This window comes from Lonchura striata, chromosome 13, assembly GCF_046129695.1.
Source record: "Lonchura striata isolate bLonStr1 chromosome 13, bLonStr1.mat, whole genome shotgun sequence".
Lineage (NCBI taxonomy): Eukaryota > Metazoa > Chordata > Aves > Passeriformes > Estrildidae > Lonchura > Lonchura striata.
This window is the reverse complement of record NC_134615.1, coordinates 2,952,880-2,965,431: the sequence shown is the minus strand read 5'-3', so window position 1 is coordinate 2,965,431 and position 12,552 is coordinate 2,952,880. Positions and strand designations below refer to the sequence as shown.

General features: G+C 47.5%; 1 protein-coding gene across 1 annotated transcript in view; it reads left to right on the top strand.

Moving 5' to 3' along the window:
* The window catches only part of LOC144247087 (hydrocephalus-inducing protein homolog), a 261,188-nt gene that overhangs the window by 199,457 nt on the left and 49,179 nt on the right, over positions 1–12,552 (top strand). The window contains exons 2-4 of the mRNA XM_077786425.1: positions 6,614–6,733; positions 8,506–8,640; positions 10,083–10,282. Of these exons, the coding sequence (XP_077642551.1) occupies positions 6,665–6,733; positions 8,506–8,640; positions 10,083–10,282 (404 nt within the window). The 5' untranslated portion in view covers positions 6,614–6,664. The remainder of the gene's footprint in view (positions 1–6,613; positions 6,734–8,505; positions 8,641–10,082; positions 10,283–12,552) is intronic.

The window sequence follows — 12,552 nt, the reverse complement described above, 5'->3', positions numbered from 1 at the left end:
GTTGTTGGCTGATGGCAAAGTTGGCCACTCTTGTAAGGAAAATTGGATCAGCTTTGTTGTGATCAGTGACACAGAGCAGGGGATATTCTTTCCTGACAGTGCCCCTCAATGGTAACATGGAATGACCTGATTTCTGCAGAATGTCCACTTTCAGATGATAACCTGGTAGTTAGAAATGCAGGGTTCTTATAAAATAATGTGATTCCAAAGGAAAACTTTGCCATACAAGAATACTTGAAACTGTGTGTGTGAGATGCCAGAGTAAAAGCAGAAAACTGGAAAAAGTGCATTTTAGAAGAATGATGTCATTTATACTGCATATATCATCATTATTAACATAACACTGCTAATGTGAACAAAACTGAAAACACTTTTTCCTTGCTGTTGTAGAACAAGAACAGAGATAAAACAAAAATGAACACTCAAAATGTGCAGATAAATCAGTGTGGTAAGATAACCTAATATAAGTTGTCATTATAGTCTGCATCAGTTTTACAAAGTTTTAGTAGACTGTGATAGGCCTGTTGTGGGGTGGTGAGCAGTTGGGAAAATGTGCTTTTTCCTAGTTGCCACATTTTGGATACTGTGTTGGATATGCAAAGGGTAAATCAAATGACAAACCTACATATACAGTAAAGCACACCCCCATAAAGTCTTTTTTTATTTGCTAATATTTATCCACATTGTTATTGTATTTTAACTTCTCTAAGAACCCCCAAACCTTGTAAGGGTTTACAGACTAAGAAGCAGATTTTCCAAGTCTGTTTACCCGCCTAGGGTTGTATGAGGATATTTTCTGTTATGTCTCCAACTACCTGACTGAGGGCTCTGCTGCTGTGGTGCATGATTTATGTCTCCTGTAACTAAGTACCATGGAGCAGCCTTGTGCTCTTGGGCTCTTTCCTTACTACTCCATAGATTTTCAACTGTATTTGCACTCTGAATATTTTAATGGCTGTGTATTATTTACACTTAATGCACCTTGCAATTGTGAATTTACTATTTAGTAGTTGACATCTGACTTACTAAGAGTTACTAGTAAATAAAGGCCAGAAATGTTAAAAGGAGGCTGTTACTCTGCAAAGGAAATCATGCTCAACTAACAAACTATAGACAGAAATATTTCTTGGTTTGTTGTTTGTGGCTGAATAGAAGTGATGTAGCTCCGTTTTGACTCCCTTTTCCCCTATTTTTGAAATACATGTGCACACTACATTTGGGACAGGTTTGTTGTAGTACTGACCAGATTAACATATAGAAGATATAACAATTTTAATGAAGGTTTTTGTGTTTGCTCCTAGACATGAAAACTGATATTTACTGCTTGAATGCCTTAAATATCAGATGGACTGCCCTCTGTCTCAGAAGGAGGCTTTGATCACTATCTATTCCATTTGCCAACAAAACAGTAAGGAAGGCTTTTCCTTAGAAACAATGCAGTCATTTGTGTTCACCATGTATGCTAAGAAACTGGTGGGCACTGTAAAAATGTCCAAAGGACATAAGGTTGGAGACGTTGGAAAATCTTAGAAGCCTTTCATTTTGCAGAGAAACAAAAGCAAAAGTTTCTGTTCTTTTTTCCTCTTGTAGGTGAAGTGAGTGAATACTTTCGAGAAATTGGTGGTTTGATGTTTATAAATGACCTTGCCAAGTTGAGTGCTCATTGCATCGTAAAGGAAGCAGCTTTGTTTACATTGGGGATTATTATAGAGAGTAATGGTAATACAAATAATAAAAAATAGTATTGTTTGTATTTCTGAGTGCACCACAGCCCCTGTCATTACTTGTGCTCATGCTTTGTCTCCATTTTCTTTTGGTCTCACAAAATGAGACTACAAGATTGTCAGTTGGAGCAAGGGCAATGAAGGTGTGCCAGTTGCCCTGTCCATCCCCAGATTTGATCAGTACCTTGTTGACTTGTGCACACAGGGTGTCTTCAAGTTTCCAGACACCTGCACCCCCCCTCTCCCTCAGCAGCAAGTGTTCAATGGCTGCAGGATTGTTGCAAAGCTTGCCAGGGTCCTGGTTGGTGTAGAGCTCACTGTGGGGGGAAGCCCTCAGTCACTTCATAGTCCTGCCTGCCTCCACTCCCCACATACTGGCCACAAGTGAGACATAAAAGTTTAGGATTATGAGTGGCTTACATAGGACTTAATGGTTTTCACTTTCTGTTTTCAGTGTATTGCCAACAGACTTTGTGTACTTCTGCATTGTTTGAAGACCTCATTTTATTTTTAATGAAAAAGGATTCTGGTGTGAACTTGAAAAGAATGTCTGTTTATGTCATCTTAGTACTGGTTTCAAATAATAGTAAGTTGGGTTTTTTTCTGTGTTACAACAGCACTCCTTTTCTGTTTTCCATTCTGCAGTACAAAATTTGGAACATTCAATAAGTAATGTTTTGGTGAAGTTAGTTTATAAAGATGAATGTTTGCATGTACCTGAACCTGAATTGTTGCAGTAGGTCATTGCTCACTGGGATTTCCTTAAACAGCAGAACGTGGTTTAGTTCTAAAAATATAGTTTGCCAATGCAAACCCATAATTTCTGAGAGTGTATAGAAAGAGAGAGACATAGAAAGGTTGTTTACCATTATGTTGATATGATTTTGTATTTCCTTCTGGGGAGGATATGTGCTTAGGAAAGGGAATGTATGTATGTAAACTAAACTTGATGTTAAGATTTTGTCTGCAATTGCAATTGTCTCTGGAGTCTTGTGTGTATTCTCTTTTAGAAAATGGGCAAACCTATGTCAGAGATACAGGCTGTATCAGCCTGCTGCTGCAGTTATTCAGGTAAAGAGGGTTGAAATTCAAACAGACAAATAATGGACTGGTTGGCAGCTATGTTTCCTTGACTCTCTGGGACTTGTTTGCATTGTCCTTAACAGAACAACTCTCTCCACCTCTGAGAAGAATGTGTCAGATGAAAACACTGATCCCTGCTATCAGCTCTGGTCCTCGGTGTGCAGCACTCTCTGTGCCTGTGTCAACAACCCCCAGAACGGTACGTGTTGCTCTGAACATTGTGAAAGAACTTCAAAGATATTCTCCTGTGGAGTTGTGTTATTATAAGTTTTATTATATAATGGTTTGCTCCTCTGTACCCCCATGTTCTATTTGGTTTACCCCCAGTTTTCCCGCCCTACCCCACGTGTCAATCCTCCCCTAAAGTGCCTACCCACTCCCTTGCCCCCTCCCAGGCGCCCTGTCAGTCACTCGGCATCCCCTCCCGGACACCTAGAAGCTTCTACCCTGGGTGCCGGGTGGTTGGACAGGGGTCTGGGGACCCCTCCTACGTCTGCCCCTCATTGGATCCCATACACATCACCCCACACCAGAGCCACTCCTCACCCCATCCCCATTGGTCAGCCGGTTCCCCTCCCTCCCCGGTTATAAGGCGCTGCAAGCACCTGTCAGCTGCTCCTGGCAGCAGGATTGTTCGGGTGTTGTTAGCCCCGGTTGGGCTGCAATAAATCTTGGCTATACCCCTGCCAGGAGCCTCTCTTCTCTCATCGCCGCGGGGTCCAGCAGCGCTCGGAAGACCCACGGAGCATTGTCCAAAGCCCCTGGGGGTCCAGCGGAGGGTGCTTCATTTGCCCCTCTCGCCCCACCGGACAGCTAGCCGGGGCAGGATCGGGGGGGAGCGCGGCAGCCCGGCGCCCAACTTGGGCTCCCCCCGCAGCGACGGACCCCACGGCAGAGGACCTTCTGAGTCTCCCCGACTCGAGGATTACAACCTCTTTTGGCTGTCGGGCTGCCCCGGTGGGAGCAGACCCTCGTGTTAGAGGGTGGCGCTCCCGGGGACAGGACCGGCAGCTCCGGACAGCACCCCCGGAGTCGGCTTCCTCCCGCGGCTGGATCTACTCCCGGGATTTTTTCGTTTCTGCCCCGACCTCACCGGACCCTCTTCGGTAAGTAAGGGGACCCCCGGGGCTTAGCCCTGTCCATTTTGGGTGTTTCTTTCTCCCCGGGGTCCGGGGAAAAGATTCCTTTGGTGGGTGGGCATTTCTTTCTCCCGGGGTTTTGGGGAAAGATCCCACTTTCTTTTTTGGTGCTTCCTTTCCCGGGGTGTGGGGAGCATTTAGGACAATTTGGCTAAGCTGTCAGGGCAGTTTTCTGTTTTTAGTTGGGTTTTTTCCCGGTGGTTGATTTTTGTGGCACACTTTTCCACTTGACAGCATGGGTGCTAAGCTGTCTGCGCCGGCGAAGAGATTGTTTTCCCAAGTTGTGGGTATCCTTGTTGTTGGGAAAAAAAAGTTTAAAAAATCGGACATTAAGAAGTCTGTCCGATGGCTGTCTCAGACCTTCCCTGAAATTTCGGCAGGTAAATTATATCAAGTCTCCTTTTTGGGACCAAGTGGGGAGGGAGATCCTTCGGCAGTCGGATCTCTCTCTCTCTAAATTTACTCACCTGGCTTTCCAAATTAGAGATATTATTAAAAATAATTATGAAGGTCTGCCACAAGCATCTGCAGACAAACCCATCCCCAGTTCTAAAAATCCTACCCCTCTTTCCTCTCCCTCTCTCCCAAGGTCGGGTATTCTCAGCTCGCAGGCAGATTCTGGCCCCTCTGTGAATTCCCTGGACCCCCGACAGGACAGTGCTGGCACTGTCCCGAATCCTCCCTGTACCCCTTCTTCCCCACAATGTTCCACCCCATGCCGAAAGCATTCTGTTGGGTTTAAGCTGCCCCAGATACATAGGAATCCCTTATCCCCTACTCCCTTAACCCCGAATCCCCAAAATGGCTTCCCTTCTCCCTCCTTCCCGAGGGCACAAAATGGCGGCCCGAGGACACAAAATGGCGGCGACCGCGTGGCTTTTCCCGCCAATTTTGCCTCCTCTTCCCATCCCCCCTCCTCCCGAAACCCCTTCCGGACATTGTCCAACCCCTTCCTTTCCTGAGATTTCTCCGCCCCTCCCTCCTCTCCACCCCCTAACTCCTCCTCTAATGAATTATGCAGCACCCCGCCCCTCGGCTCCACCCCTGGGGAGGGGAGTTGCCCACACGCCACTCCCCTGATCCAGACCCCGCCCCTTCCGGCTCCTCCCCTGGTTCCCACGACCCAACTTCCGGTTCCCACGCTTTGGGTTCCGGGGCGGGGGGGAGCGTGGGAACTCCGGGCTGCCCCATTCCCTGCCTGCCTTCTCGGCTGCACCGGCCACCTTTACACCTCGGCGGGGGGGCGGGCTCCTCACACAGTGGTCCTCCATCCCACAGCAGACAAGCAAGGATCTCTGCAAATCCCAAAAAGAATTCGGCTGCGAAAGTATTTTACAGGCATGTTGAAAGCAACCCCCTCCTCGGCCGAGTATGTTCCTGCTGCCTAATTACCCAGAGTTTTTAATTTGGGAATCCGAATGGAAGGGGGAAATCAGGGAGGTGTTGCCAGACTTATAGGCTGATGCAGAGATCTTGCGGGATGTGGATGGTGCAATTTTGTCCGTGGACCACCTGTGCGGGGAGGGGGATTGGCAATTGGGAACCAAGCAGGCAGATAAAGTAATGTCTCTGCTCCAGAAGCATTTGCTGCTGTTGTGTCATTCCAGACATGCCTCTACAATGGTATTAAATAAGATAGCAATAATTACAAGAAAGCGCCCTCTTAAAGCACATGGAAAAAGAAGATACCAACTCTACCAACAAAACCACTGAATCTTATCCTCATTCAGCATTTACCTCATTTGTCTTTTTATTCTTGTCTTTCCCTCTGTTTGAAATGCACCATCTTTTAAGCACAATTAAGCGGGACAAAATCATCCAAGCAAAAGAAAACTGTTTATTAGTACCGATTCAGCTGAGCTGGGCGTGTCTCCCATCCGCTGGAGACAAGCAAACACACCTTTGGAGAAAATGGCAATCTTTCTATCCCCTCTGTACCCAGCTGGGGCGGTCCCTGTCCCCTTTACTATTGGATGGGTACTCAGGAGCTTCCATTCTCTACTGACCACCAACTTTCCTGTTCCCTCCCCGCTCATCCTACTTCCTTTTGGTCAGGTCTTCAACCCTGTTCTCACTGCAACACCCAACCTGAGCAGATCCAAACCATAAACAACACATAGAACCAACAAATTCCATTCTTTTGCTTAATAACTTTTTGGCTTTAGCAAGATATCGCCTCATCTCTCACACTTCCTCTGGTACTGTTTACTTCTTACTGATGTCTAAGTTCTAGAGCAAAAAAGATACTTGCAGTTGTGTGGGCCTTGGTTTCCCTGTCTCAGAGTAAAGGACATCTCAGAATTGTTTCCCATGGAGACTCCTGTAAACCCATGGGTTTTTCTACTCCATGAGTGTCGCAGAGCTCTGTGACCACCTGGGCACAGGGCTGTGCTTAAGGTAAGTGCTACCTGGCATTCTGGAGAAGGAAACCTGGAGAAATACATGCCAAAAGAGCAGCTTGCCTTGCTTGCCTTGAACCTGCTCTGTGTTGCCCAGCAGTTCTTGATCAGCTCAGAGCTCAGTAGGTGAGCTACTGTTTGCCCAGTGTGGGCTGGGCAGACGTGTTTACCCAGAGCCTGGACTTCACTGGGGGTCAGTGTAAGATTCTCCTTCGTGAACCTTCTTCCCAGCAGCTGAACCTCTCTGTGTTCTCTCTTTCCTCTCCAGCTGCCATCAGCTCCCCTGAAACAGAGCTTGTTTCAGGTTTCCCCACCAGAGATGTTATTTCAGAACTTCGTTACCCATGAGGCCTGTGAAATGGTGGTGTCTCTCATTAATAACAGCAAGGTAAGTGCTGGGGTGTGAAGGTTTAACATTGTGCTGGAAGAGGAGGGTGGTGTAATTCCCCTAGTGTACAGCAAAGCAAGTTACCTACTGCAGGAGATATAGAAGAAAATATCTCAGCACCTTTGTTCTGCAAGATGGAGCTGAGACATTTCCTGTGCAGGGAATTGTCCCCTGATTTTGGCCATGTATTGATGGTATTTATTCCAAAGGAGTTTCCTTCTCTTGAAAGCTCTGGATTGATAGGAATGTTGAGTACTGTGCAGTTCTTACCTGCTCTCATGCTTTGCTTTGAGTCTGTACCACATCCTGTGTCTCCTTGGGTAATCTTGGCTCCTAAAATTTGTAGGAATCCCTGCCTTTCTCAGCCTGTTTGTCTCCCTTTGTGCAGCTCACAGTCAAAGCTCAGGGGCTGTAACTTCTCCACTTTATGCTAGAATCACTTATCATTAATGGCTTTGGCACTGCAGGGAATGCATTCTGAAACAGCCCTGGAATGAGACTGATACAGCAGAAGTAGGAGGAGGCCTTTAGGTGCCATTTCAGGCTCCTGCCAAACTTCATCCAGCTCTGCTCAGGTTTTCCAAAAGCAACATGGTGCTCTGCTGTTCCTTTGGAGAACCACAGCACATCCAAAGCCATGTGCTCCTGGAGGTTTTCTGTTCACTTGAAGAAATTGTGATTGTTTTGTAGTTTGCCAAGGAAGTTGAGAGAGAAAAAGTTGAAAAATGTCAGCAGTTGTCTTCCACTGTAAAAGGACAACTGAGACCATTTGAATTCCAGTCAAGGAAACAGTTTCTCAAATAAGGCTTGTACCAAGAGTGGCCTGGTGGGAAGAGACAGGAGGGAATCAAAAGCATCTGGTTCAGACTTTTGGAGAGCATTTTGGTGCTCAGGGGTTGATATCTGTGCTAGAAAATGCATGTATGCTGTGTCTGTCTATCCCAGAGGGCAGAACCTGGCTTGCTGGCTGCAGGCAGGAATGCCCAACAGCCCAGCTTGCCTGCACAGGCAGCAAGAACCCCTAGAAAGCCAAGATTGGCTTTAAATGCTGGAACCACAATGTCAGTCACTGCTGGTCATCTTTCTCCAGGCATAAAATGCCTTTGAAGCCCATAGTCGATAGGCACAGCCTGTCTGTGTTTCTGTCACTTTTGGCAAGTTGATTGCTGTCATAATTTTTTGATTCTTCCTTGCTGCTTTACTGCCCATTTAAATTCTCTTTGTCATCTCCTTGGTTTAGGAATCGTCTTGCTGTGTTCCTTCCTTTGCTTTTATTCTCAGTAAGGGCACAGTGTTTGGTCTCCTCTCTTGCTGGTCTGTCTGCTTGTCTGTATCCCCAGAGCTGCCCTACCCAAACCTGATCTGCTAGAAGAGATTTTCTTCCTTCCCACAGGATAATGTGCTGTTGTACTTTCAGGCAGCACCTTCCCCCTCTGGAACATGACTGCATGGCTGTGTGCTGGCAGAAGCCAGCAGGTTTTTTGATCTTGTTGAATATGCAGATGACTTGGTTCAGGTGCTGTGTCTCTATCCTAGTGCTGACCTGCTTGGCCCTTCCTTCCCACCAGGCACTGCCCTACTGCCCCTGGCCAAAATGCTGGACCCAGACAGAAAGGACTCAAGTTCACCCCTGTGAATTACGTGCCTGTACCTCCACAGCTGAAAGTGGTTTGGAAAAGGAGTCAAGGAGGGATGTCACAAGGGCGCGGACAGGTCTTGTCTCATCCTGTTTCCACAAGTGGTAAAATCATCGTTTCATATCTTTCCTGCAGTTTCCTCAGCTGGTGAAGATCTACATGGAGAGCTCACCTTATTTCCAGCTCATGTGCTCCAACAACGTGTACCGTGTTGTGACGCCGGGTGTGCCTGCCCATGTGCGCATCCGCTTCACCCCTGACGAGAACAAGGTGAGACTGGAGGAGCCAAAACAGAATTATCTCCAAAGCCATTGTTCCCTGCACCCTGGGTACATCCCATTCCATGCTGTGAGCTCGGCTCCAGGCCATGGGCAAGCAGCTTGCTGCCAGTCACACCTTGGCATGTGCTGTCAGGCACTGCATCCAGGCCTGAGAGGCTCTGCTTCCCCTCCCTGCACATTCCTGAGCATTCCCAAGGGAAGGTGCACAGGGAACAGTATGAAAATGACAAAGGGGTGTTGACAGATGTTCAGTCATTTCTAGGTACAGTGAAAAGACCTTAATTATTATGGAAAATACTAGAGGAATTAAGAGGTCAGAGAGCTTTCCTCCTTCCTGACTGGCAGCAGCTTCTCTGCCTCACCCGGGGCTGGAGCAAAGATGATGCTTTTTCACACCCTCTGTTCTCCAGCCTTGCAGCTGTGCTGTCCCAGAGCACAGCTGACCATGATACAGCTGCAGGGCCAGGGCAGAGGATGTGCTGGGCCTGTGAGCCCGGCCTGGCACAGGCACACTGGGCTCTAGGTGCCCTTAGTCAGCAGGAGGCTGGTGAGCTGCAGGGGACTTGGACACCTCTGGACACCTGCCTGAAAGAGCTCGTGTAGGGCAGGTACAACCTGCAGGCAGTCCCGTGAGCCCAGAGCCTGTGGCAGTGACGCTGCTGTGGCTCTGTCTTCATGCCTGTCACTGTGGTGGCTCTGTCAACTGGCACCCATTCCCTGCCAAACCTGCTTTTATGAGGATGTTTGAACACCAGTGCTGGGGCCCTGGCAAGTCTGATCTCAGTGCTGTGATCCGGAGGCTTGTTCATACAGAAGGGTTTAGGACATGGCATGGAAGGGAGGAAGCCTTGCAGGGAAACAAAGAGAGGCTCTTTCCAACAGCATCCTTCAACCTCTTAGCACTGTTCTTCTCCTGACTTGGTTGGAGAGGCAAAGTTAGAAGGGAGTTCTGAGCCAACTAATGTTTCTACACCAGGTCAGAGGTGCAGGAGCTCTTTGGGTGCAGGAGCTCTTTGGGTGCAGCTGTTTTCTCATCTTCCTTTTGCTGCTTAGAGTCAGTTTAACACTTTGTCCTGTTCTCAGACAGCAGGAATATAGAAACCTAAAGAGGAATGTCCTGTGTTCCCTAGCTCCATGTTCCTTAGAAGGGACTTAGGAATTATTTAACATTATTAAAATTTAGAGTAAAACTTATGGTGGCCTAGGGTAGTTCTCTGTATGATCCAAGTGACACAAGAGCTTAATGCCACAGAGATCGGTTTTGCAAAGTGCCCTGGTGCCTTTAAAATGTGACATATTAGTAGGACTTAGTGTTCATTTTAGGGTGGGATAGGTAAATGGATGCCATTGATGAGTTACAGGAAATGGTTTTTCTTCTGCCATGGGGATGGCACTAAATATCCTGTGCTGAGATAGTTTCTTTTCCTGCAGGATTATTTCCACGAGCTTGTCTGCAGCAGTGCAAGGGAAAGGATAGTTGTGCCAATTCGGGCAGTTGGTGCCCGAGCTATCTTGGACTTCCCTGACCAGCTGGACTTCCCGGTGTGTCCGGTCAAGTACAGCAGCCAGAAGACTCTGCTGGTTCGCAATGTCAGCAACCAGGCAGCTCGTTACCAGCTGAGCACCCAGAGGTGAGGCAGTCCAAAACACCTTTGGGTGATAACAGGGCTGGGAAAGAGCAACAAAAGGAACCAGAGCATCACAGCTGCTGCCCTGCAGCCTGGCTGGAAATGGGCAGGATGAATGGCATCTGCTCTTGCTTTCAGTGTTCTTAGCAGGATGCAGCCTTTGAGCTTTCTCTGCCCCAGATTTCCTCCAGGGTGCTGGAACATGTTAGTAGCTGGCTTGCACCCACCTGAGCGCAAGCAGCTTCTGAAATGCTTACTCACCACTGTCAGCCAAATAGACCCGTTCTCTGGGAGGCCACAGGCACGTGGCTTTCCAGTGGTCCCTGCATCAGATGCCCAGCTTGAGCTGTGCTGCAGGCATCTGGTGCATTCCTATTACTTAAAGCTGATCTGATTTCCCTTGTCAGCTGAGGACATCAGTCACCTCTTCTGTTCCATGATAAACCTTTGAAAGCCAGTTTAAAATTTCAAACAGATGATTTAAATCTCTGAATATGGTTGAGCCCCCTTTCACTGAGATTTATTTTTAAATATTCTGAAGTTCCTCTTGTTTCTGCTGTTTTTTCTTTTTTTGTTTTGTGTTAAATGTTTGCCAGAAGATCATGCATTCTTCATTGGGAACTTCCATGAAGGTCGAGCTCCTCTAATGCCTATCAATATACCACATGCTCATAGCTACATGCACAGGTGTCTAGGAAATAAGAGATATTTGGGGAATATGTGAAAAGCAGTTGAGCTGATTTAGAAGTTAAAAGTATAGAATAACTTGCTGGAGGGGATCTCTGGAAATCATCTGAGCAGACACACTGCTCAAAGCAAGAGCAGTGTCTGGGGATTGCAAGGTGCCATTGGGAGATCTGGACCCGTCTTTAGATGCTGTACAAGGAAACAAAGATAAAAATGGACCTAGTTAAAAGGCAGAAGAAAGCAACCTGTTAAAACCCCCTCCATACCTTATCTTTTTCTGCCTTTTGGGTACAGCAGTGATTCATTGAAAGGGCAGATCTAACAGGATGAGAACTGTCTTAAGGGAAAGCTCACAATTTACAGATAAAAGGCCAAAATTGAGCCTACCAGCCCCATCTCTTGGCAGTGGTTTTCATTTGGTTATTTCAGTGTCAGGGATGTCTTCTTCACAGCTCTTCTATCTGTGGGCTCGGGGAACAGCTTAATGATGTTGGCTGAAATTCAGAGAAGTTAAGTTTAGCTGTAGAGCTTGTGTCCTTGGGTCTTGGGGAGCCATGTCTGTGTGAGAGATGACTGCTACAGCAGTAACAGAGGAGTCTGCTGGGTACAGCCCAGGGTGGGATGTAGGAGATGCAGAGGCTGATTTGCACTCAGTTTTTCAGTCCTGAAACTGAATCCTGAACTTGGCTGGATACTCTTCTCCTGATAATTTGAAAATAAGAAGACACCTTCTTTCTCAGGCAACCCCTGAAGTCACCCCTCGGAGTGTTATTCCCATCCTGCCATCTGAGGGCACGAGCATGTAACATGTGGCAGCAGTGGGAAGGGAATGGCATGGAATGGAATGGAATGTAGTGCTGAAGTGTGGCCAGGGATTCCCTTAACTGGCAGCTTCTCTGTTCTGGTGAAATTCCTGGCAAAAGAATAGGAAAAAATCCCGTGCCTTGCCCACACCAGGCACTGATCGCCCCAAGCCCCAGCAGAGACCTGCAGCAGTCCTGGCATCACCCCTGGGGCAGATGCAGGAGCACGTACACTGGCCTGGCTTTGGGGAGGGTGGGGCCTTGTCTTTCCTCCCTTCCCTCCAAAGTCTCACATCCAGCACATAAACATTGCTGGCCCAAGGCTTCCCCATCAGCCAGTAGTGATGTTCTCACTAGTGGTAATGGGAATAGGTCAGGCCCATCATTGCAGCAATAGATCCTTAATGAGCAGAACCTGAAGCAAAGTTCATCAGCTGTCACTACTGACATGAAGTTCAGTTTGCCAGATGTTCTCTCTGGTTTTGTGTGTGATGCATTCATCACCCAACTCCCCAGAACACACATTTTAAGTGACAGATTGGCCACCAGCAAAGCCCCAAGGCCAGGAACTTTTGTTTCATGAGTGGGACTGTAGAAGAGCATAATGCGCAGCAGCTGCTGGGCAGAAGCACATTTCCCCTGAGCTCTCCCTGAGCATCAAAGCATGGAGTCCTGTGTTTGTCAGGCAAGAGCTGTTTACCTGGTGACCAATCCTAATTGCTCCTGTTAAATCCAAAGTGCACCAACACATAGCACAGAGTTTCTTTGCTGGGCCAAGCAAAC